Raw genomic sequence first — 27076 nt, forward strand, 5'->3', positions numbered from 1 at the left:
GTGTTTCGTTTTGTTTTTATCTGGTTTTGGGTTTTTTAGGTATATAAGGAGACTGATAAAAATCTTCTATGAGCAGGGGAGACATAAGTTCCACTAAGTCCCCTAGCTTTGTGTTATTGAAGACCATGATGCATTATAGCCAGGTCTGAAGACAGCCTCTCTGCCCTAAACAAAGTTTTTGCTTTTTTATAGTACAAACAAAGGTGAGCTTCAGAGCAACAACCCAAGTCAGAAAACATTAATTAGGCTGAAACATTCACTGGACATGGTTGGTGGTTTTCCAGGTGCTATGCCAAACTGCAGGAAGGCCAGATTTATAGAACCACTTACTACACTTCAGCAAGCAATAAAATAATTTTTAATAAACCTAAGCGGTTTAATAGCCCTTTCTCTATCCAACTGAAGATTACCAATACATCTGTAAATAAATACCAGCAGGTAGAAAAAGGGCAAATTCAGACAGAACTGCTAATAAATGAGTAAAATACTGCAACAATGAATCTTTAAGATTCTCCATTTCTAGATTCTTAAACAGTATCTGCAAGACAAAAGTAACTAGTTTAAAATAGCTTCAGAAGACATCCATCTGGTTGCTCTAGTATTTAATAAGTCTGTAACTTGAACTTGAACTTGATTTGAATTCTAACCATAAATAGTTTTTATCACAACTCAGCCATGTCTGTTAGGTACCTCTTGCCCTGTGAAGAGGACTGTACATCCCACCAGCACTTGAAGAGTCAACAGCACAATCCCCTCTTCCAAATGTAACAGATGTATAAAGATTTGGCCCAAGCACATCTTTGCAGAACCTTAATAAGAACTAACCAGGCAGCTCTGGTTAAGAATGCTATACACACTCAGCACCTGAGCACTGCTTGCAGCAATGCATTTAGAGTGAAAGGTGAGTTCAGACAGTGTTTGCTACAATAGACTTTTACTGTGGGAATAAGTCATTTGAGGAATTAACTGAAGGTCAGACTGACAAACACAGCAAAACTTACCTAGAAACTCAGGGAAAGGCAATAGCTAGCTTTTGAAAAGTCTGACTGGCAATATGAAATAGCAAATAACACAGCTGGCAACATGGTATTTCCACATGCAAAACACTATTTTTAAGTTTGAGAGAATTCTGATGGCAGTGACAGAGCCATAATGGCATTCATTATTTACTGCAACACAAATTGTATAACTCTACACAGGAGTTGCCAGAGAAGCAGCCTTGTCTTTAAGGAGCAGACATTTTTCACCTAAAACCTACTATTTAGACACAGTAGTAGTTATTTCAAAAGAAAAGGCAGAATGAAAGCTAAGGCACTTACTGAAATACTAATTCAGAATTGAGCTCTGTTAAATTTGATATTATTTACCATTTAAGCTGAAGGGTTTTATTACTGTCATTGCCATTCAACAGATTGAAGTCCCACGCCCTAGCAGTGACCAAGGAAGAACATTTCTATCTCTACATAAAAAGGGTAAACTGACTTCAATCTTGAAAAATTAAAGGAATTGTCACATTCATTAATTAATATCACAGCCTGAAGTAGAGTTTCGGACTATTAAAAGCAAATTCTTCAGCCCTGCTAAACCACAAGAACAAGTTTGCAGTATCAAGGGAATAAAATCTCAGCAAGGGTTTAATACACTTCAGAAGGTCAAGCTTGGAGCATTATTTACTGGGCCTGCCTCAACCATGCCTCCTGGCTCTCTGTGTGTCAGTATGAAAACATTATCAGCATTTTAACCGACTGCTGCTAATTCCCTGTGATGTTAATGAGTTTTGAATTCATGCAAGTCTCCCGGCAGGTTCTTCCGCAGTATCTACTAGTTGCTGCACCAATGCAGGATACCTGTGGTGAAAGCATCTAGCCTTTCCCCAGCTATTAGTTAATATGGCAAGGTAGACTTCAGTGGCCATTTGAAAATCTTTCAAAAACAGAAAGAAAAAGAAAAGAAAAAAGAAAAGAAAAAAAAGAGAAAAAAAATAGCCATCCTGAAAAGAAAGGGGCAACATAAACAGGACTTAAGTTTGAGTTCCTATGTATCTGTTGAAAAAAGCCCATCACATGTTCCTGTAATTCTGACTTATCTTCCACAAAAGACAAGTCAGAAACTAAAGATGAAATGTTTGATTCTCAAACCAATTAAGATTTGAAAGAGCTATCAGGATCTTGTGCAATTAAGTGAATCCGCAACACTAGCATAACCTCACACCCAGCCGTGGAATTAAAGTCTGAAGACTTTGTGCTTAACTCTTCTACTTTTTACAAAATTATCAATTGTCCTTCATCACCATGACTGCTGTCAGACTGCCAGGGCTTACTAAGAAAGAGTAAAATTTCTTGCTTATAAATCACCGAATCATAAAATGGGTGCACAATATTAAGTAATTCAGCATCAAACCCACAACTCTGTTGTGCCTCTCCAGCCGGGTACTTGAATATTAGCCACCAGCTCCTCAAATCTGCACAACCAATAGGCACATAGTACTAAATATTCCTTCAAGGGTAAATTGTTTGGACAAGCAAGGCAAAAATTTGGCACAAAGTCTGTATCAAATGGGCTACCAGCTTCCAGATTGGAGCTGAAAAGAGATGTGGTGTCTTGGCAACGCACACACATTCTCCATCTCACACCCAGAGTGAACAGCAACCAGGGGTCTCAGTCACTGAAAGAAGGTCAAGTGGGCTCATGAATCTCCATTTGTCAAATGGAGCACAGCCTATGGCAACAACTCAAGCAGCAAGCACTGCAAAATTCACACCTCTGGAAGTTAACACAGATGCACCTCTAAGATTTCATGTGTGCTACTAGTTAGCCTCACTGGACTAACTTTTTTGATAGGCTATCTCTGCCTGGAAAAATTTCCACTCCTCATTCAGAAATTAATCTTTTAAGAATTCAATGATGCAAAGGAACTTCACTGTTAAGAAAAGCTTGCATTTGACATTTCCCACTGCAGCACAAGGAAACTTCTTCTCAGCAGTAAGCATGGATTATAAATGTAGCTACATAACCCAAACGAAGCATTCTCCCATAACCAGATAATCTCTTTACAATAATTCTTACACGCACAGCATGGATCATCTGTTATTTTCACAATCATTTTGCCCTAATTTTTGCAAGACTTACAAGAAATTCTTTTCACAGAGAAGTGCTTTTGTGATACACTAAAGTAAACCCACCAAAGCGCCTGGCTCTGCCGGAATAGATGAAGAAGGCAAAGCAGTATGACTTTTTTTCTCCATCAGAACAGCAGAGGGATTGCTAAAACTCTGAAGAACTCTAGATTCTTTGCATTCATATCCTGAAGTGGCAATTCCCACCACTTAAACCGCAGTACAGATGCATCACATTTCCAAGAAGAGCTGGGCTTGCTCTAGCTCCTTTACCATGCTCATTCTCCTTAATCCTAGACCAGTGACCAGAACTGAAATCTAAACCCAACCTGACACACACACACACACACACACTTACAGAAATAGAATCACTTCGTGGCAGTTTTCCCTAAGCTTTTCAACTGCCAGCAACCCAATATAAAGTGTAGCTTTTACATGCTCCAGTGGGCTAGGTGACCTCCATCTTCAAGATCTGTGAACATGCTGTTCCTGTAACTATTCTCAGTACTGCTATTCATATTTTTTTTTCTTACATAAGGGGAAATTAAGATGAGAGATCTAAGCAGACCCTCAAACTTGAAAGAGGTTGGCAGGGAAGAGAGGGACAGTAAAGTCATTCTCTGGACTATAACACAATTTTGCTGCAAGATTCTTCTAAGTTTAAGAATCCTGAGCTTAAAAAAAAAAATACATCTCCCACTGCTTCCATATCACATGAATCCTGTGAAAGCCCTTTTGTTCCTATCCTGTTTACAGACTCTCCCCCCAGCTGGTCACCAGGATCACCATGCTCAGCTTTCTCTCGCTCCACAGATAATCCACAGCCAAATGCTATGACAACCAAGGTTCAGGTATCGAGGGTTACCTTGTACTTTCAAAATTAATCCACATTCGCAACGATTAGGGCTCAATGCTACAAGCTATACTTACACTTAATCTATTTTGCCACTGGAACAAAGCTGTCCCATGGCAGTGTGGGACTGGAAGTGGTGCCGCAGCGAGGAGGCTATGGCAACAGCTGGCCCTTGTACAGACAAAGGAGCACTGGGTATTTCTCGGTACACCCAAGACCTCCTACTCCAAAATACACAAGTCCGGAAGGGTGAACCTTCACTAGTTCTTTTCATCCCATTGCAATCATCCTTTTCCATGCCTCAGCCCACAAAGCAGTGCCTTCAGAATATCTGTGTGTATGTAGTGTTCAACTGGAGGTTGTGCTCTGGCTTTAAGAGGTGATGTATTTTCCATTTGCATCACGTACATGTGGTTGGGAAGAAAATCATGCTTTCATACAAAGGAGCATACTGTTTTTAGAAGTGTCAGTCACTAGATCCAGACAAGAGCTTTACTATTCCATTTCTGGACAGGAACACTATTTGTTTTTTCTTTTCTATTAACAGCATGCACCCCATGCAATGCAAGCTGCCTCTACCTCTCTATTCCATGTCTGAGAAGGTCAGTTTGCTCAGACAGCTCCTTGGATATTCAGATTATGCAGACTCCAGAAATTTTGAAACTCTCCTTTTCCAGCACCTTATGCTGCTTGAAAAGACTGACCAGAAAACAAGTTCCAGGCCAACAGGTAAGACAAGCAGTAAGTCAGTACCAGTGAGGGGAAGACCCACAAGTAGTAAGTTCATTCCTCTACTGCATTAACCACTGCAGGCAAAAACCTTTATGATCAGATTTCTAATCATGGCCACAAATGTTAGGATTTCACTTATGGAACTGCACTACTTATATAGAATTCAAATATTTGCTGACCATCACCACTGCTGTTCCTGTGTGATTTGTTTGTTTGACAGTCTCTCAGTACAAAGAATACTTTGAGAACCTTACTGGACTCTGGTACCTCTCTCAGTGACATATTAATTTACAATTTTTTTTAAGATACAGTGACCTAAAAGAACATCTCATACCACTGCAGATCAGAGCAAGACAGCAATAATTATTTCAGTACTGAACTCAGCTAGCAATTCAGCAAAAGCAATTCAGGAAGCTGATCAAGAGTGGATTTGAATCCCCTGATGTCCTCATGGCTAACAGGTATTAGACCTGCATGCTCTGACATGAACTAGGAAGTTGCTTTCCTACAACTACCTTGGCTCAAAACATACATGGAAAGTCTCATCTGCTTATCTTGTCCTATCATTAGTTTGCAGTAAGGCTGGTACATCAGCCAAAAAATCAGACCAGCACAGTTCACTGTCTGGCAACATGATTTAAAAACTATTAACAAAGGAGCTTAGGCAAGCATAGATGAATCCCTTCTGGTTTCACAAAAACAAATCTAACCAACAACTGCTTTTAAAAATTGCGGTTTTCTCTGAGAAATGCAATACTGTCTCATTTCTTGGGGAAAAACGAAGCTTAAGTCGTAGAATAACATCAGAGGTGCACAGAGAAACACAACTGTGGAGAGTTAGGACAACTGTGCATAGGGCTGAAATGAATGGAAAAAACAATTCAAGAAAGATAAAGATAATTGGCTGACCAAGAAAACGATCTACTGACCAATTGAAGAAATCTGTCTGAAAGCAAGGAGAGGCCACCATCACAGAAGTTTCTCTCAATTCCATCTCAAATGCTCTTCCAATGTCTGCGGCAAACTTAGTGAAAAAGACACCTCCACACTCAAAATTTACTGGCAATTATGAGAGGAAACAATAACTAGGTCAGCATAAACATCTCTAACATTTACACAGGAACAAAGATTTTCTTTCATCTGGGGCTACATGCAGACAAAAACCTGAAACAAGATATAACCTAAATAAACAGTTCATCTGAATATGAGTGTACTAAATCACTAACCTACATTCCCATGCAATCAGTAAAACACACAAGACAAAGAGAAATGATGATCATCAGAATACTGCTGCTGTGCTTGGCTTCTTGGAAAAGGGACTGTCTACAGGATTTATTAGACTGAATTCTCCAGAACCCAAAAGGTCAGCTGCCCATATTAATGGATTTCGGCTCACCAAGGACACTAAAAACAAACAGAAAAACAGCGTCAGACAAGCATGAGGCAAGACACTGCACCACACCCAAGGAGGAAGGATCATGCCTGATGGTCCTGAAAGCAGGAAGAAACGGATGCTTGACACAACAGCTCTAACACAGCCTATTCTGCAAGTAAGGTGCAAGAAGCATGTGGGGAAATAGAGTGCAGACTGATGATGAGGTAATGGTATATGCTTCAGTGCTGCAAACAGAGTCTGCCATGCACTCTAGCAGGCAAGATGGTGCTAGGTTAAATGAGTTACTTGGTGGCTAGTTACTTGACAGCACAAGTCACATTATGCTTTTATTGACGTTTTCTCCACTAACTACAGCCAGAATTTTTCAATATCTGAATTTAAAGGAATAATTTAAACATTCTAGCAAAATAACTTATTCACAGGCAAAGGCTGTGAACCACCAGACAGCTTGGATAGCTGGAACAGCTTTTAAAGACATACCAAGCAATAGTCTCCCTTTTTCCTTCTGTTTAGGAAAAAGTCATCTTACCCATCCTCAGAGAGCCAATGCTTTCATCAACAAAAGCACCATGTGCTACCTTCAGCTTCACAAGTTAAAATAAACTTTTCTCAGACACAACTAAGATGATTCTGCAATGCACCTAGTAAAAGAAGTGTGGATGCCACTAGTATACCCTGTGTGTATTACAAGAGTATTTATTTGCCACAAGTTTCCCGAAGTCATAAATCTTGCTATCCTGTTAATCAGTGAAGCATGTGTCCAAAAAACGAGCCTATTTCCTAGCAGGTACTCTTCAAAAAGAAGAGAGTTTCCACCTAGAATTTCACTCACTCCATCTATTCTCAAACTAGTGAAGCAAATGTGTGTTTTCTACTGCATACTACAAAATGGACACCAATCCATTGCACAGGATTAAGTTTAAACCTCAGAAAGAATAATGGTTAGGGAGGCAACACAAGGCTCAAGCTGGAACTGACAGATTTACTACTTTCAAGTGGCTGCATCACTACAATGATAATTTTACAGTGACAGATACAAAATAACCTCGGAGGGACCTTACATTTAAAATTGGACAAATTTCACCGAAGATGCATGGTGTAGGTGAATGACAGGGGAGAGCACAGACACATTTCTGCAGACTGTCTGTTTAAAGAGATTGATAACTGTCCTGTTCAGAACCAGACAACTATTCCAGCCAAGGTCTTTAAAATGTCTGGAAAAAAACTAGCACAGCATAATGACGGACTGATTCTCTCAGCCCTGATGTTAGCCAGTTCCACTCTTAAATCCTCTACTCCATGGATCAAACCAGGGGTGGGATCTCCTCCTCTGTTCTTACCAAATTCTGTCTGCTAATTCACAGCCAGGAAGATGGAACTTCAAAAAGGCCACATATGGCCCACATACCCATTGGTAAACTGAAGGCTTCCCTTGAAGGAAGCCTTGCAGAATTAAGGGCCTGACTTATTCTCCCCTCTCACCCTGTACTGTCACTTCCTACTGGTAGAGAGAGTATGTGGCTATATCAGCAGCAGAAATGGCTGTCTCTGTATATATTAATATATAAAACTACAGACAGCAAGCTCTTGAGAGTTTAGAAGAATCCCAAGAGGAGACTGTGCAGGTTTAATTCTTCATAGAGTTCAATGCCCCCATTTAAACACCTTTCTTCTCTCAAGAAGAGATTTTTCAAACTGACTGACAGAACAACCATAATCAAAGCTTGTACAAAGAAGTGGAGAAAAAGAAACAGCATGCCTGAAGAGAAAGTGCCATCCAGAACATGATCCTGTGTCCTAACAGGTCATCCTCTAGCTACAGCAGCTGCATCCCTCACCACAGCTGTTTGTGAGCCTGGGCTGCATCACTGCTCGAGTTTCAGCCTGGCCTGGGGTGGTAATAAAAATGCTCTTCTACATCTGTACCAAAGGCCTGGTATGGGACAGGGAGGAAACAAAACAGAACCCAAAGAACTGAAGTATTCAAGGAGGTAATCTTTAGGCTACTGCTATAAATTACACAACAGGACATCAAAATGGGCTGTATACCTAAAAGCAGCACTATCTGAAACAGTTCCATTTCAGAACCCATAGCACTGCAGCATTACAAATCTCATGTATTGTTAGCATTTACAAAACATATAGCTGTGCAACCCCTGGGCTATATTACAATGAATACACAAAGGGATGATGTTTTCAGTTTAGAAGCTTTTTCCTTATAAAAAATTAGTTTCTTGTGCATGTGCACAAGGGACCAAATGTTACATTAACATACTCTTTCTAAGCCCTACAGGTATAACCTCTTTTTTCCCTTCTTATTTACTTCTGGTTTGCTATGTTGCAGTTTTCCCCCTTTTTAGGGATGCATCAGACAAAACAAAGACATCTTGACACCAAGAATACACCTTTCCTAGGATGAGATACTTAATATTTTCCAAAAACACGGAATGCAGATTTTACAAGTAGTTTTAAAACAAAGCAAGCTTTAAAATAAAGTATCCAGTAAATAATCTAATCTTTTTCTTTTCTACTTCATTCCAATGCTAAAAAATTGCATAAACATGCACATTTTGTGTCTTCAAAGTTTCTGGACATTTTACACCTTCAGGATTGGCAAGGATTTGGCATCTCAGCTAAAAAGACAACACCATCAACCACAGGATGTGGGTAAGCATAATCCTTAGGGTGGCTGTTGTCATCACAACTAGAGTTACTGGTACAAGGTCCCACAGTATGGCAAACATCTACAAGGAAACAGTCTGGTCACAATGCTTCAGAAAGAGCTGTAAGCACCATCAGTCCAATTTATCTGGAAAGAGCTACCATTTTTCATGAGGGCCAAGAACTGGGAAACTGAAATACTGCATTTCAGCTGCTGCTATCAGAAAATGAGACAAAGACTCCAGAGTTTGTGTCAAGGCTCCTCTGAAGCTGCTGCACTTTTGCAGGTGCATGACATAGGAAAAGTCATGCTGGTGCTATGTGGGCAAGAGCACTTTACTGCCATTTTTAAATAAGGACAGAAAGAGCCTGTGTTGGTGAAAGAGCAACACATGGTCCAACATTATCAACTGCCAGTTTGCCATCATATGCCAGCCAGTGCTTTGGTGCATGCTAGAGACACAGGGTCAGGAGCAGGAGGGAATCTTGTATCAGCAGAATTGAAGATACAAGCCCACTGCAGCATGCTCAGTACATTTAATTTTAACAAAAACACTAAGCAATTTGCAAGAGTCTAGCTATCAACAGAAAACAAACCTATAAATCACAGAGCAGGTAGTGAGGCTCCAGTGCTGAGGAAAAGATGGCCCAACATATAATCGTGGGCTACCCCATTCCTATTTCAAAGACTTTTTCTCTGCAGCATCCTCACTGCATAGGTGTTTCTTCACCTCTCTCTCCTTTTAATATCTACCTCTGTAATGTGAACTCTGTGCTAGGAAACCTTCCTAACAATAAACTCTGAGAGAACAAACCAATTCCAATCAGTACAACAATGCACCTTCACCAGAAGAATGGGAAAAATTGTCTAGTTGGAAGTTAACACATCAACTTCCAAAACTATCAGCCAAGATAGCTACCTACCAAGTAGAAAAATCCCAGAAATAATGAATTTCAGGTCTCACCACATGCTGGGAACTGACTTTATCCAAAATGCAACTAAAAAAGACAGACCTTTCTGTCATTGCAGAAGGATTGTTACAAGCCAAATTGCAGATCAAATAGAAACTAAGCAGAACAGGTTCCACAGTTGAGCTTGCATCACATTTATAGTGCAGACATGATACTAAGCCTTAGAAGTAAACTAACCTCCTAGTAAATTAGCATATATTAATTTACAGAGCCAGGCATTTTGGGGATGGAAGCCAAGAGCCACCAGTACCCACTAGAGAAGATAGGGATCAGAACAGACCATCCCATTCTCATGGAAAAGGCACCAAGCAAAGGTGCCAAGTGTCTGTTGCCAAGCCTTCTTCCCTTCCACAATGAATGTGTACAGACTTGTGACACAAAATCAAAATATGCAGAGTAATATTCCTGCAAAGATGAAACACTGGACCTAATCCAATCCTACAACCTAGCATTGTTTAACCAGGGCCCATATTCCATCCTATCTACCCACAGCAACTCCCTCTTAATAAGTCCTGTGCTGAACTTTTCTTCGGGTGCGCATTGGTAAGCAACAGTTCCCATAATGTAATTGTAGAGGTCAAGCAGAGTCAAAACAGAGTTCTTGACTCTGCAGTGTTTATCCAAACAGGCTGGAAAGAGAAGGAAATGATTGCCAACCTTTGTAATTTCACATCACTGCATCTGATGCAAAAGGTAGGAGGTCACATATGATAGAGCTGACCATTGTGTATCCTGCAGCCCACATGCTTCTCCACTCTGCAACACAACCCTCATCCGACTTATTAGGAGAGATTATCTCACAGCAACCAGAGATCCTGGTAGGCTTTGTCAGAACAAGCAGTATGCCACAAAGCTCCCATCTATACTAGTTAGGTGCTGCCCTTAGTCTTGTAACAAGATGCCAATTAAGCCCTTGGGGGGAAGTCTGACCATTAAGAGCACTAAAGAAGTTACTTCTGCAAAATGTCATGAATGTGTAAGGTTCTCTGGCCTTTCTCAGTAAATACAACACTTGTTATTTTCAGCATATACTGGACGGACACAAGACATCAGTGTACTATCACCCCTTCAGACAGCTGATCAACAGTGCCAGTATCAGTGGCAGGTTTGGTGGCTGAGGCTCAGAAAGGCTTCAGACTGCTAAGAATGCAGCATTGTTTAACAGCCATTTAACATTTAACAGCATTTAACAGCCATATCTGTCTCAGTTTTGAACATCAGCAGATCAGGAAGCCTGTCAGATGGTACTGTGTCCAGTTCTGGGCCCCTCAGTTCAGAAAGGATATCGAGGTCCTGGAGCAGGTCCAAAGGAGGGCAACCAGGCTGGTGAAGGGACTCGAGCACAGACCCTATGAGGAGAGGCTGAGGGAGCTAGGGGTGTTCAGCCTGGAGAAGAGGAGGCTCAGGGGAGACCTCATCACTCTCTACAACTCCCTGAAAGGAGATTGGAGCCAGGGAGGGGTTGGTCTCTTTTGCCACACGACTTTCAACAAGACAAGAGGGCATGGTCTTAAGTTGTGCCAGGGGATGTTTAGGTTGGATATTAGAAAGAATTTCTTTACAGAGAGAGTGATCCGGCATTGGAATGGGCTGCCCAGGGAAGTAGTGGATTCTCCGTCCCTGGAGATATTTAAAAAGAGACTGGATGTGGCACTCAGTGCCATAGTCTAGCAACCGCAACTGTGGTAAAAGGGTTGGACTCGATGATCTCTGAGGTCCCTTCCAACCCAGCCAATTCTATGATTCTATGGCTTCCAGGTAGATCACCAGTGGTTATCCTCGAGTTCATCATAAATGCATGAAAAGCTAAAAAAAACCCACCTTATCTACACAGATGAAGATGACATTCAAATGCATGCCTGCCGGTCAACAGCTCAGATATTTTAAGGATTTCCAGTAAAACCTAGCTGCACAAACCTCACTTTAGGACCCTTCTCTCACACTGCCAGGTACTGGCCAGACTCAAACATTTCGTATAGCTTATGTACTTCAAATCAAGCAAGAGACCTCCTGTTTGCTTTGAGCAGGAGATGACACTTCAATTTTTATTTTCTTTTCCTACAGCTTCAACAGCAATTCACAATGACTTCTAGGTCCCACTTGGAAAATAAACTTCCACCTCAGCCCTTTGGATGTGAAAAATGGTGCCAAGTCTCATCTCTCTCTGAGACCCTGTGCAACCAAAACCTTTTACGCTGGCAAGAAGAAACAAGAAGTCCTGAGATGTTATGGTTATTCTGTACATGAAGGGACAGCATGGGAGGGAGAAGAAAGGGACAAATGATAGCTGTGACAGAAGAAAGCACCAGCAAAAGGCAGAACCATGCTACCCAGGCAAACTGCAAGGATTCTGGTAAGCATCCAGTCCCTACTTGCAAGATACAGACCAGAAGCTAAAAAGCAGAGGAAGCCACTGGAAATGCTGTACCAGACTTGTTCTGTCCTGCTTCTGAGCCTGATGTTCCAGGCACATGGAAGAATCCTACACACCCAGTCACAACAGCACCTCATATACACAAGATTCCACTCTCAGTTTCATTAGTGCAAAATGAACTGAAACTCTGAAACAGAGATTCTGAGTATTTTTTAATGCTCCTTGTGAAAAACTCGTAATTCTTGGCTGCTGAAGAAAGGAAGGAAATCTGCTTCCAAAGCTTGCTATCACTGCTGCACAATATATATTTCTATCCTGGAACAAGGTTGGACCAGACTCCCTGTCACACCATGTCCGTGCAAACATGCGTGCATGTGCCAATTCCACTCCTCCCCTATTATGATGATCTTTCCAAAAAATAATTAGGAGTGCTTTTAATCTGCCAACAGTTTTTATGAACATGCTAATCTCACTGCTATGCCCACTGCCCTCAACAACATGAATAATCAACACGTTACATCTGTTGCCTCTGCTTGATAAAAACGCACATAAGCACAACATGCAACAAGTCCAAATCATCATGTACAGAGAGTTGTCCTCCCCACCACAAAGGTCAGAAGCTAAAAAACCAGGCAATGACTGAAACCAAGTTATTTTAATAATTTGTCAATGATCCCACTGGCATCATGTGGTTTTCTTGCCACTGAGGGGTAATTTTAGTTTGTAAACCTTCAGAGATGGTCTTCCTGTTCAAAAGACAATTATTTTGTTCTCTACTTTTTTTCAAACACTAGCTGCAACAAGAAATGAAGGCTTGGCACACCATCCCTAAATGGCATATAGTTTCAAATACTGGAAATCTCAGTCGTTTCTTCACTGCTAATAGGAACCTACCAATAATCTATCTTCACCTGCTCTCAAAAGGATCTGTGCAAATATTTAAGTTCTTTCCATCTCCCCAACCATTTCATATCCCCACCTCACACAATCAGATGCTGAGGCAGAATCTGCCTACTCCAAGTGCCAAAGAGAATCAATGTCTTAAGTCAGTCAGCCTGTTATCCAGCTTTCATTTTAATGCCAAGATGAACTGTATTTCAACAGGTCCCAGGTTACACACAGCAACACACCCTGAAGTGAAGAGTGCGGCAGGCAGGAGCCAGGGGAGAGTAACACACAAGGGAACCTTTCCCAGATGGGAAACAGCAATGGACGAACATGTTCAAGCGTTCTGCAGCACACAGCTGGGGCACAATACCACACAAGCAAGCCTGTAGCATCAAAGCAAAGGAGCTACATGCTCCTGAGAAGTTTTGGACTACTTAGTGTTGATATAGCATCTCTCATGTCTGCCAGGCAGCTGGCCTTCCTTTATAAGTGCAATTTCAGAAGCTACCAAAAGCCCTGGACCACTCTACTTGCCCCTTTGTACAGCCACAAAGTCCCACAAGCATGAATACTTCCTTCTCTGCAAAGATTCCCCATGGCCCCATATAGTAGTGTAATCATTATGTCAACCTCTTCAGACTCATTAATTGAGTATAATTGTGTCTACAAATGAAAGAAACCATCCTGAAACGAAAAACACATGCCCAGCCATGGGGAGAAACAAACCTAACTACCAATCCCTCACAGATTATTATTTTGTTTAATGTAAAAAAATGAACGTGCACTGATTTGATGGAGATGATTCTTTTGCAAAACACCTGGACTTCTGACACCGTGACCCCCTAGCAGTAGCAATGCACTGAAAGTGACGGCTATAAAACCAGCCACAGCGAAGGTCCTGCGGATTCACACAGCACGTTTTCCACACTCGTGCTTCTACCCCGTCCCTGGGGAGCATCGCTCCCCGCAGCTCCCTGACAGCCTGCTCACCAACACTGCCCAGTTCACCCCTCAGATCTCACGTATTCGATAAAAGCCAACCAAAACCCCAGCAGCAATACGTGCTGACCGGGCTTCCCGCCGCTTCCCAGCCAGCCCCAGGGGCACTCCCGGGGCCAGCACCGAAGCCCACCGCCCGAAGGCGGCTCAGAAGCACCCGCCCCATGCGTCAGCCAAGCCGGGATACTCCCCGCTGCCGCTGCGAACTGAGGCAGGAGCGGAGCCGCGGGCAGCTTCTTCCGTGGCTACCGACAGCACCCGAGGAGATGCCGGGGGAGGAAGGGCAGGAGCGAAGGGAAGGGCCGGTCGGGCAGCGGGGACCAGGGGTACCCCGAGATGACACAGCAGCAGCCGCCGCAGGGCAGAGCCCCGGGGCTCGCCGGGGATGGCGGTGGCAGCGCTGAGGGAACGGCCGTTACATAACGGTCGCAGCGCGCGGGCCTGACCTCAGCGCCGCAGCACTGACACCCGCGGCCCCCCGCCCCCTACGGACCCCCGGTGAGGGAGGCGGCGGATCCCGGGGACAACGCGGCCCCGCTCACTCGCTCGCTCTCTCGGTCTCCCTCCTTCCTTCCTTCCCTCCCTCCCTCCCCTCACCAGCGGCTGCATCTCGGCGCGCACGGCGGGCACCTGGAACCGGTCTATCTCTTCCATCATGGTGGCGGCGGGGCTGAGGGGGGAAGCTGGGGGAAAGACCGAGGCAGGCGGAGACGGGAAAGAAGAAAGAATGACGAGCGGGAGGGCGTGATGAGGCTCCTCAGGCACCGAAGGACAGCGCTGCCCGCCGCGCCTGCTGCCTCATCCCCGCCGCCGCCGCTCGCCGCCGCGGTGACTCAGCCGCACCGCTTCCGGGTCCGGCAGCCACCGCCCCGCCCGTCATTTGCATATTAATGAAGGGGGCGGGGATCTGTCAATCTCCGCAGGGCCCGGATGTTCGGTCGTCTCTCTCTCTCTCTCCCCCCCCCCCCCCCCCCCCCGGCGCCGCTGGGATGTACCATTTCGTCCCTCCGGGGGGAGGGAGGGGAGCACTCAGGGAGTTGTCGAGGGGACCGGGGATAGAGGGGGGGGGGGAAATCTCCGCTTGTTGAGGCCGGGTTGGCCGCACGCCGCTTCCGGCGCGTTGCCATGGTCGCCGCCATCAACTTCCGGTGTGGCCTCGGTTGTGGCGAGGAACGGTCTGTGGGCAGGAGCCGCTGCGACAGCCGCCATGCCAGCCAAGGCGGGCGACAAGCGCCGGCAGGTAAGGGTCTTTCCCGAGTGGGTGTCGGAGCGGGACGGCGCCGCGGTGACGTCACCAGCGGTGCACTGACGTCAGCCCTCCCCTATGGCGTCACTGCGTTGCCTCCTGGCAGCTCACACACAGGAGGGGACGTCGCTCTGCAGCCCCTGCCCCTGCCTCTGCTGCCCTCAGCTCCTGCCCTGCCTGCCTGGGTGCCACGGGGTCACTCGTGTCACACCGGGCCCACGATGACATCACGGTTCCCACAGCCACCACACGTTGCATCACCGTGCATATCCCAGCTCGTTTCCGGCCAGGGTGCCCCATAGAGCTGTAGCCCCACAGGGCTGGGTGGGACAGCAGTGCTCGGTCCTGCTCGCCGCCTGGTGACGTCATGTTGCATCACTCTGCCCTGAGTTACGTCATCGCACTGCTAGTGACACCCCGTGTGTTCTGTGGCATCGCTGCACCGCCCCTGTTCAGGCAAGCACATCCCAAAGCTGCAGCCTCACACTGTGTCACCTCTACTGCAGCCCCCGCTATATATATTTATTTTATATTTATATATATTTATATTTATATTTATATTTATATTTATATTTATATTTATACCTATAAAGCACCTATCACCATATTGAGGCTCCCAAAACTTCAGGTGTCACTCTCAGGGTTGGACTCGATGATCTCTGAAGTCCCTTCCAACCCAGCCAATTCTATGATTCTATGATTCAATGCTGTTACAGCAAATGATCCTTCCCTCCCAGGGCACCTGAGGTGTCCTCACTCAGAGTATCCTTCAGGAACACTGTGCAGACAGGTGGAAATCCGGGCTTTAAAGAAAAAAAAAAAGACGTTAATCCAGTTATACCTAGCTGTAGCTTTTATTGTTTTCCTTTGTTTTTCTCTTTGGTCTTCTCTCAGTTAAGTCAATGAAGTGAGATCATCTGCCAAGCTTCGTGGCCCTAATCCTACTCTGGGAGGAGCAGTGTGGGTGGGTCTGTGTCCAGGAGACCTTAGGGTCAAGCTCTGGGCTCTTCACAGGCATGTCACCATGTGTCCCCTCACAGGATGAAGGGCTCACTCAGATTCATTCATGGATCCTCACCAACTACTGAAATGTAGTGTTTGATTTCAAGTGCTTGATTTAAAAGCAGAAGCTGACCTGTTTCATAAAACCTTCTTTGTAACAGATTTAGGTCAGTCTATATATTATTTTAGGTGAAGGGAAGAAAATTGGAAGCAGTGACCTAGAAGTCACCAAGAACAAGCAGCCTGCTTCTCTCGTTTAAAACACAGGCCAGAAAGTCATAACGGGTCAAGAAAACCAGAAGGATTAAAAAAAAAAAAAAAAAAAAAAAAAAAAAAAAAAAAAAAAAGAGGTAGGAGCATGATGGTTCAGAGCTGTGAGGTGACAGCTGTGATCCCTGGACAATCCCCAGTGATCTTGGGATGTCCAGAGAGCAGGACAATGAGGGAACAGCAACCTTATAGTTACCCAAGACTGATGCCTTTGGGCTGTGGTTTATCCACACCAGGGCTGCCAATAGACTTAGTACTATGCAAGTTCTGAATCCTGAGCTAATAAACCCTGCTAAGTGTGAGCTGACTCTAGGGAGCCCAGTAAGATTTCCCCCAGTCTTGCAACCAAGGGTTGGAGCCTGAAAACCAAAAGTATTGAAATGGTTCCTCGTGGGTCTGAGGTGTCTGGGAGCTATCTGAGAGCTTCTGAACACAGGGTAGGAAGTCTTGTGGGCTTTAGAGTAGTCAAGAGTAAGAGAAGGGATCACTGTGACATTGCTGATATTTCTACCAAGAAATGCTAGTAATTATTAAGCTTCAAAGAGCTTTTTAAAGCTTGCAAAGGGCATAAATTCAGAACCAAAAAACACATCCAGTCCTAGATAATGAAGATGTTTATGCTAGAATTGTAAAACCCATTAATAATAATGACACAAACTAAACCTGGGATTGAATGCTTGCTCTGAATTTCAGTCTCTTTTATTTCTACATTTTCACATAAATATTTTCAATTGTTTTCATTATCTCAAGTATTCTAAAATAGGGAGGCTTTTATTCACATATTATCTGAAAAACATAAAGTGCTGCAAAGGCATTAATTTTATCTTAAAAGTCTTGAAATATCATGAACTATTTAAACTTGTAGTATTTTCTTGACAGGCTGAAGCATCTGGGTTTGTTCAGCCTGGAGATGAGGAGGCTGCATGGGTGTGTAGTGAGAGGACAAGGGGAAATGGTTTAAAACTTGAAGAGGAGAGATTTAGGTTAGACATCAAGAAGAAATTTTTTAATTTGAGGGTGGTGAGACACTGGAACAGGTTGCCCAAGGAAGTTGTGGCTTCCTTGGAGTGTTCAAGGCCAGGTTGGATGGGGCTGGGAGCAACCTGGTCTGGTGGGAGTGTCCCTGCCCATGCAGGGGGGTAGGAACTAGGTGATCTTTAAGGTCCCTTCCAAGCCCAGCCGTTCTATGGCTCTATGATTTTTAGCTTTTCACGTAATTTTCGTAACAATAAATTAAAAGACAATAATTTTAACATGTCCTGTACTGCCTTTCCTACATTTGCTTTGAGCTTGTTAAATTTGATTGTTGTTTCTTGTCCATTTAGCTATTAGAATACTCTTGCAGGTGAGAAATTATGTGGTTGATAAACTGTTTGTGTATTCCAGAGGCTTTTGCCTCATTTTCCTTCACTCAACATCTCAAAGTCCAGGAGACCAGGAATTGCATGGCTGTGGCTTGGGATTACTCAGTGCCCAGTCAGTGCCTGGTGATGGCACTTTGCTGAGCCCTGATGGACACTGGGTCCATGTCTAGATCCCAGCTGTGACAGGAAATTCTCCTCTGACAAAAAGTGAATAAGCTCCTGCACTGTTCCCTCACGTGCATTCCCAGTCTCTGCCAGTGTTTGTAGGGAGTCAGGAAACAAGCTTGCTGCTCACAGGTGATGCTGGTTTTTCTGCTGAGCATCATTTCCCTAGGCTTTCCATTCTTGTCCCTTTCTTTGCTATTTTTCCTCTAGCACTATGCTGTTTTCACCTGTCACTGGGCTTTTCATTCCTCTATTTCCTGGTTATCTCTTTGTTCTGCTCTGCCTCCTAGGTTTTTCATTGCTGACTGCATTCCCTTTGAAGATTTTCTTCCCAAGATTTATCTCGAGACTGAGATTGTTATGTGAACATGGTCAGGTGCATGCCACTTCCATCCCCTCCTCTGCTCTCATGCCTGTGTGTTCTACAAGTGCTTTGTGATAAATTCTTTTATTTTTCTTCTTTTCCCTTACAGATGGTGGCTGCCGGCCCTTCTTCTGTGCCTGTCTTGAATCTGCCTTCTCCTCTGACATCAGTTTCTTGCTTCATTTCACTGTTTTTACTTTATCAACATGCCTTCAGCCCCCAGTTCAGTCTCCATCTATCCGATGTCTTTTTCTTTGAAACAAGTCTGCCATATTCCTGGGTGAAAATACGTTAAATTCTGGTTGACCATCAGAAATAAAGAGTGTAGCCTTCCAGGAGAGTCAATTTACTTGATCTGGGCCTTAATTAGAAGCATTTTTAGGCTCTTGTATTTTAGTGTACATAAGTAAGAAATGTGTTTCAATGTTTAAAGTCTCAAAATAATGTGCATGTCTGGATCTTTGTATTCCCAGGGCAGCTTTGTGAATAACAATGCTTAGGTATGCTCTGTACTTTAGTGACATCTTTCTCAGATCTCAAACGTGTTACACAGTATTGAGATCCACAGTGTTTTGGCAAGATGTAGAATTGTGGAAAAACAAAAGCCAGCATCCCTTCATCAGACTGAAGGGTATGGAACAATTAAATTCTGGAACAATTAGATTCTCACCTCCCTCAAAAATGGGAACATGAGTATGTCAAACTCAGAAGCAGAGTATTCTTTCAAAGCACTGACCTGTGTGGCAGGTGCATGGACATGGAGAAAGTTGTTGAGAGGGCAAAGAACAGCACCCTGTTAGTCTGGTGTCACTCCTATGGTGTGGGCTGTGAGAGGAAGTGACCAACAATTTTGAGATTATTATTTTAAACATGGTTATCAGCCATGCCATTGGAAGCTTTTGTTCTGGGTTTCCATGCTTTTGCATTGTGCCTCAAGAAGAACATTGTGTAAGCAGTGGAGAGCTGAACCCACCCCATGGAGAAGCAAGATGTGGTTATGGTTTCTGAACTGTCATTTCTTACACTGCTTTGCATTTACAGTGTGCAAAATCAAACGGGCTGGTTTATCACTTAGGGTCACTGTCACTTAGGTAGTGTTAAGAAAGCATCTGAGTTTGGACAGAGGCATTTCTTTTTACACTTGTGGTCTTGCACCAGCTGCCATATAAGCAGCTTCTTTGCTGTTCAGAAAGTTATCAAAAGGAAACAAATAAAACCTCTCCTAGACATGGTCAACAGACCCATTTTACTTTTTTGTAAGTGAAGGCTTTCAAGGTGCTTACTGGCTGTTAAGCATGCATTAAGCCATCCATGCAATATAAAATAAACAGTTTAGTGTCTCTCAGAAAACATATTATAAAATGTCTTGGCAAATGGCTCATAAATTGGCATCCCTACTGTGTGTAAATGGATGTCTGTTGCAGGGCAAGCTAGAAGTCACTTTGCTGCCTTTGGCTCTATTTCCATTCTGTGCTTCTCTGCTCCTTGTACCGACTGTTGGTTTGCTATGGATTTTGCTAATATTCAAAATAAGAATAAGAACCTATCAGGAAATTATCAAATTATTTTCAAGGAGGTCAAGCTCACCTCTGACAATGGCTCTTCATCTTCCCTTCAGAATCCTACAAGCAGGTGTGTTCTTCTCTTTTGTTTTTTTCAGTGCATATGTTAACCTCTGTGCTCTGCTCCAGAGGAGTCAGGAGTGATAATGTCTTTGCTCAGGAAGGTGAAGTAAACTTAGCAGGAGCATTCTGTGACTTGTCAGCCTTGTCTGTCTTATGGTGACAGCTATCATGGGGAGCAGAAATGCTGCAGAAATGTCTCATTAATGATCTTTTAAAAATACAGTCTGAATTAATCATTGCCCTGATGAGTGTTTCATTAATATGTAATTGATTTTCAGCCCTTGGAAAATATGCTTAATATGAAATGACAGCTCTGTCTGAAACTTTGCTGACAGACAGTGTAGACAACATTCACTGCTCTCTCTCTGCATCTACCCACTCAGTCACACCATCATAGAAGGCTATCAGATTATTCAAACATGATTTCCCACTGGTGAATCCATTCTGGCTGCTCCTAATAACTTTCTTTTCTTCCCTGTGTTTAGAGATGACCTCCACAATGAGCTTCTCCATGACCTTTCCAGGGATGGAGGTGGGGGTGACTGGTCTGTAGTTTCCTGGATCTTCCTTCTTGCCCTTTTTGAATAAGAGTAAATATCTGTTTCCTAGGATACCAGGATGAGTTATTTACCATCACCATTACCACTGTCAAGTCAGAGGTTTTCTGCAGTGAAGGATGAAATAGCTGAAAAGTAGGGTCAAAAAAAAAATAGCTGTTAAAAAAGTACCAGGCATGATTGTTCCAGGACTTGGAGAAAGCTTCAGATCTTTTGCTGTTCAGACAAAAATGAAGGTACTGGTAGTCGTATCTATTTTGTATAAATTTGGTTACTGACTCAAATCAGCAATTAATGACTGTCACATTGCCATCAAAAAGAGAATAATAATCACTGTGGAAAGAGTAAGTGAGAAAGACAAGGCTTGACTGGATAGTTGATTATGATTCTTTATTTTCCTCATGGCAGGCCAAGCTGGAAACACATTACTTGGGGGTTGAGGGCAAAATGTCCATTAGACATTGCATTTCTTCGATTCTTGCCTTCCTATTACAGAAATAAGGTAGCTCTTAGAAAATGACAGCCCAGTAGGGCCTTTTTCATTTACAGCAATGTCCTTTGGAAAGGAGTTAATATTTTTTTCTTATTTTAGGTTTCCTGTTTTATAACTAAAAAAAAACCCCAAAAGCCTGTATAGAGGCATTTCATTTGGAGACAACCCAAACACCCTACCTAAAAATACACTTAAAAATCCTGTTGGAGATGTCAGCCACAGGAAAACTTGCTGCTGAAGGACTTGGTCTTGCAGCTATTTGCAACTCTTGATGGCTTGTCTGCATTAGAGGGAGCACGGGCAAGGGAAAGGAATATTAAATGGCATTTAGAGCGTTTACTTTTCATGTGTTTCCTGTCTTTATCTGTATCATCCTGTTGGATTACTGTATCTTTGCTGTAGTCAATAGTTAATTTGTTTTGTGGCATTGTCTGTCCCAGGGAGGAATTTCTCGGTGCTACTGTCAAACACATCCTGGAAGAAAGGTTGAGAAAAGAGCAGTCACTTGAATTTTTTATATCCCCCCAAAATTGTATAGCCCAAAATATTGTGATGTTTTTGGCTTCTAATGCCTTTTCACTATAGAAACTGTAGTAATCTGTTCATTTATTTAATGTAAGGTAATAATCAGAGTAGAACATATTTAACATGCATAAATTCTCCCTGGCATTTGTTGCCATGGCAGTGGAGCACCTCCCAGGGTGTTCAGAGTTATGACAGTGACCAGGAGGTGAGAAACTCCTTGTAACTCCTTAATGCCTCCTACCTGTTCCTTCGTTCCCTAGCAACACTGTCTCTTTCCAATTATAAGTTCCTCATAATTATCACACTCCTCTTCTTTCAGTGACAAAAGTGCGAAGTAAGCTGATGGCACTTGATTTGAAAAGGGCAGACTTTAGTCTTTTCAAGGATCTGCTTGCTGGGTAGAATGGGACAAAGCCCTGGATGGGAAGGGAGTCCAAGAAAGGGGGTCAGTATTCAAGGATCACTTCCTGCATGCCCAGGACCAATGTGTCCCAATGAAGAGGAAGGCAGGCAGGAGTGCTAGGAGGCCAGCATGGATGAGCAAGGAATTCCTGGACACACTTAGGGGTAAAAACAAAGTTTACAGAGGATGGAAGCAAGGACAGATATCCTGGGAGAAATAGAAAGAAGCAAGAGATCAAGTTAGGAAAACAAAAGCACAGAGAGAATTGGATCTGGCAAGGGGGGTAAAGAACAACAAGAAAAAAATTCTACAGGTATGTCAGTGATGAGGAAGACCAGGGAAATGTGGGCCCACTCCAGAAGGAGAAAAGAGAGATGGTCACACAAGATGTAGAGAAGGCCAAGGTACTCAATGACTCCTTTGCCTCTGTCTTCACTGGCAGGGACTCTGGTCACACACCCCATTTTGCAGGAGCCAAAGGCAGGGACTGGGAAAAGGAAAATCATCCAACTGTAGCTGAAGAGCAGGTTCAAGACCACCTAAAGAACTTGAAGGTGAACAAGTCCATGGGAGCTGATGGGATTCACCCATGGCTCCTGAGAGAACTGGCAGATGAAGTTGCAAAGCCATTGTCCATCATATTTGAAAAGTTTCTGGTGAAGTTCCTGCGGACTGGGAAAGGGGAAACATAACCCCCACTTTCAAAAATGGAAAAAAAGAAGACCCAGGAAACTATAAGCCAATCAATCTCACCTCTATGTCTGCCAAGGTCATGGAGCAGATCCTCAAGAAGGCTCTGCTAAGGCAAGCAGATAACAAAAGTGTGGTTGGTGACAGCCAGCACAGCCTCACTAAGGGCAAGTCCTGCCTGACTAATCTGGTGGCCTTTTATGATGGGGTCACAGCCTCAGTGGACAAAGGCAGAGCAACAGATGTGCCCAACAGAAGAAGGACATAATGCTCCTGGAACATGTCCAGAAGAGAGACACAAAAATGATCAGAGAGACAAAGCACACCCCTGTGAAGACAGGCTGAGGAAGTGGGGGTTGTTCAGTTTCTACCTATTCTAGGTTTGAGCTCACCCTTCTTCTGGTTCTCTGGTTCCCAAGGCTGATGGTTTCCCTTTGATGTCATTGCTGGTGTGGATCTTATAGCCATGTGTCAACCCATGGGGTCCTTTGGGAAGAATAAGGTGTCCATGCTGATAGTTTGTTCCTGACTCTAGGACCCACTTGGAGTTCCTTTTATTTGTTAGCTAACACACTTTCACACCTTTCTCTTTCTGCATTGGTCTGATGTTCCACACGATGTTACTGTATGTGATGTTTTTAAGTGTCTTAGATCCTATTATTTTGTTTCCTTTGTTATCCCTAAACCAACTTTGTGCAGTTCCTCTGTCTTCAGGTCTGCATTTCTCTAACAGCTGTGGGGGCTCCACTGTCAAGCCTGTGCCTCATCTCTTACCCACCCTTGCCAGTACTCCTCTATGCTGCAGTCTCTCTATCAAACAAGACCTGCATTATATAATTAAGTTGCTGTTATAAAGCCATGGCAGTACCATACAAGGATAAAAATAGCAAAGCAAATTAGCCATGGGCCCCTGTTTGATTAGACAAATTGCTCATCCTCTACCCTGAAGACCCTTTACGATGTGGGGAGCAGGGCAAGGATTGTGCTGCATCCTTTTAGTGCAGTCTAACTCAAGCTTTTCTTCGATGCCACTTTTGGATTTTAACGTAGTTGCAGATATTTATTCACTGTTTGCTCTCTGGATTATCTTAATTGAAATGTGTGCAACTGCCAAAATTAGTTACCCTCAGATTGCCTTGCAATGCCTTTGCTGCATGGTAATGCTTTTATAGACTCATTTACAAAGGATAATAGTGAGTAGGCCTTGTTTCCTGTTTAAAATTAAGAATTTGATTTTTATCTGGATCTAAATAAATTCTTGCTCTGAAACTGTGTTTTTTGTTTTTTGTTTTTTGTTTTTTTTTTTGTTTTTTGTTTTTTTTGTTTTTGTTTTTTTTTTGCTTATATAACATCAGATTCACATGTAGTGAGGAGACAGCCCAGCTGTGTAATTCAGTAATATCAGTAGTGATTGTGATGCTGGGGCTTCTGGGCTCTCTGCTCTGCTGCCAGCCCACTGTGGGATTACAAAAGAAATGTCATAACTCTTTATTTTCTCCACTTGAGTCATAACAATTTGTATTTCAAAGAGAGGCACATTTTCTAAGCATTGAAATGTCTCAGTCTTCTCATTTTCCACTGCTTTTAGTAGTTAAATTATAGAATAAAAATCACTTCTGTGCTACAGTTTGTTCTCTCAGAATGTTTTTCAGAATTGTTATGGTCAAGTCTTACCAAGAAGTGGTGATTTAGAAACAAGAATTGGAGATAACCTGGGTCAAAGTCATTATGGCTGCTTAAGTGTTTAATACACAGGGAGCAGATGGTAGAAGTGCATATTAAATTTTTATAATGCAGGGGAATAATGAGAGGAGTCAAGGAGTCTCTGTACAGACTTAATGTTCCTTAAGTTTTCATAAGAGATATGGAAAAGAAGATGAACAACAGATAGTGTGATAAAGCTGGGCTAGTAGAAGAAGTAGGAAAACCAGATGAAAGCAGCAAGTGGCAGACTTAAAGCAATTGACATTTCTTTGCATTAGGATGTAGTTTTACCATGGAATTACTTATTGTGGAAACTGTGCATGCTAAAATGCACCCAGATTCCAAAATGACGGAATCATAGAATCATATCAAGTCTGCTATCCTGAACTTCAGGAAAGCAGACTGTGGCCTCTTCAGGGACCTGCTTGTTAAAGTGCCATGGGATAAAGACTTGAACAGAAGAGGGGCCCAAAAAAATCTGGTTAATATTCGAGGATCATGTCCTCCAAGCTCCCACCCAAGGGAAGGCCAGGGAAGTGCATAAGTCCGTGGAGCCTGACAAGATCCATCCATGGCTCCTGAGGGAACTGGCAGATGAAGTGACAAAATAGCTGCCATCATATTTGAGAATGCCTTGAGAAGCCATGGCAGTCTGGTGAAGTTCCCACTAGCTTGAAAAGGTAAAACATAACCCTCATTTTTAAAAGGAGAAAAAGGAAGTCAGGGAACTACAGGCCATTCAATCTCACCTCTGTGCCTGGAAAGGTCATGGAGCAGATCCTCCATGCTAAGGCACATGGAAATTAGGGAGGTGCCTAATGATGTTGCTTTACCAGGGTCTAATTGTTCCTGAAAATATTGGTGGCCTTCTATGCCAGGGATACGGCATTGGTGGATAAGGGGAGAGCAACTGATGTCATCTACCTGAACACAGGCACAGTGTTTGACACTGTCCCATGTGACATCCTTGACTTTCATCAACTGGGGAGACAGAAAACTGATCGATGGACCATTCTGTGATTGAGGAATTGGCTGGATTGTTGTACTCAGCTCAATGTCCAAGTAGGGACCAGTGACAGATGGTGTTTTTGGGGTGGGGTATTGGGACTGGTGCTGTTTAACATCTTTGTCATTGACATGGACGTTGGGATTGAGTGCACCATAAGCAAGTTTGCTGATGACACCTTTGTAGTGTGGTGTCAACACAGTGGAGGAAGGGGTGGAATCCAGGGAGATCTTGAAACCTTTGAGAGCTGGGCCTGTGCAAACCTTATGAAGTTCAGCAAGGCCAAGTGCAACCTTGGTCGCAGCAATCACAAACACAGATACAGGCTGTGAGGAGTATGGATTCAGAGATGGCCTTGAAGGTGGTGGTGGATGTAAAGCTCTAAAGGAGTTGGCAATATGATTTATGTTTTCATAAAGCTTTTTCACTGGTGCCCTTCTATTATTCCTTAACTTCTGGGTAATCTCCCTTAGAATTACTCTATAATGCTCCGTGTAAGCAGTTATTTCAGTGTTTTCCATGGGTTCTGAGCATTCGTGACTCTACAGGAGTGGGTCTGCTGTCTCAAGGCTCACTGTAACATCCCAAGTATTTGGGACAAGAGCAACCTTTCTATTTGTTTTCATAAGTTTTCATAAAGCTTTTTCACTGGTGCCCTTCTGTTGTTCCTTAACTTCTGGGTAATCTCCCTTAGAATTACTCTTTAATGCTCCTTGTAAACAGCTCTTTCAGTGTTTTCCATGGGTTTTGAGCATTCGTGACTTTGCAGGAGTGGGTCTGCTGTCTCAAGGCTCACTGTGACATGCAAGTATGTGGGACAAGAGCAGCCTTTCTATTTGTTTGACTGAGACACTAGAACCCTCTGTGTGTGACATTTAGGTGTATCACAGATAAGGAATAACAAGGACTGTGTTTCTTTGGGCTGATTAACTGCTGTCTTTTATTAGAATCATAAAATCATTTAGATTAGATCTTTAAAATCAATGAGTCCACTGTTAATGCAGCACTGCCAAGTCCACTGCTAAACTGTGTCCTTCAGCACCACATCTACACATCTTTTAAATGGCTCCAGGGATCATGACTGCAGAACCATTATGAAAGAGATTGCCTTTCATTCCAATGATTAATAGGCAAAATACTAGCATACATGGCTTTTGAAACATACCATTACAAGAAATACTAGTGATCATCTTAAACCTCTATTCTGCTTTGGTTAAATTAGGAACAAGGTGCATTGAAGATTTACATTTGGTGTATGTTCTCACTTCAGGGCCAAAGCAGACCTTCAGGAGGAAAGGCAGCAGCACCGAGGCCTGCTAAAGCAGTATCTAAAAAACGGGTAAGATCCACAGATTCATGAGTCTTTTTTTTTTTTTTTTTTTTCCCCTCTTCCTTATCTATGAAATGCAGACTAGATTCAGTCTGGACATAGACATGTTTTATGGGATTGGTAATATTCCAATTGATTTAGCAGTAAGGGCTTGTTCTAAATTTCCATGAAGAAGGGAATTACACTAGCAAGCTTGAAAAGTAATGGCAGCTAAAAAAAGGCATAATTTAGATAAATTGCAGGATCAAAAAGATTAAAATAAAACAATTGAGATGTAAATTCCCGAACACAAGCTGACACAGGATGAGAAAACTGCCAGCTCAATTTAGGAAATTCAGTCG

At 43.1% G+C, this 27076-nt stretch overlaps 2 protein-coding genes across 5 annotated transcripts in view; one reads left to right on the forward strand and one right to left on the reverse strand.

Moving 5' to 3' along the window:
- FAM219A (family with sequence similarity 219 member A) overlaps positions 1-14846 on the reverse strand; it is an 89934-nt gene extending 75088 nt beyond the window's left edge. The window contains exon 1 of one of the 4 annotated variants that reach the window (XR_003988733.1): positions 14589-14675. Coding sequence is in view for 3 of the 4 variants with exons in the window: in XM_030468037.1 (XP_030323897.1) it covers positions 14589-14648 (60 nt within the window). In the remaining variant the exon portion in view is untranslated. Of the gene's footprint in view, positions 1-14588 lie in introns of all 4 variants that reach the window. The other 3 variants (XM_030468037.1, XM_030468040.1, XM_030468038.1) reach the window with 3 other exon arrangements.
- Positions 14847-15134: 288 nt separating this feature from the next.
- The window catches only part of DNAI1 (dynein axonemal intermediate chain 1), a 148093-nt gene continuing 136151 nt past the window's right edge, over positions 15135-27076 (forward strand). The window contains exons 1-2 of the mRNA XM_030467373.1: positions 15135-15231; positions 26676-26744. Coding sequence (XP_030323233.1) covers positions 15199-15231; positions 26676-26744 — 102 coding nt within the window. The 5' untranslated portion in view covers positions 15135-15198. The remainder of the gene's footprint in view (positions 15232-26675; positions 26745-27076) is intronic.

The sequence above is a fragment of the Calypte anna genome, chromosome Z, assembly GCF_003957555.1.
Source record: "Calypte anna isolate BGI_N300 chromosome Z, bCalAnn1_v1.p, whole genome shotgun sequence".
NCBI classification, from domain to species: Eukaryota; Metazoa; Chordata; class Aves; order Apodiformes; family Trochilidae; genus Calypte; species Calypte anna.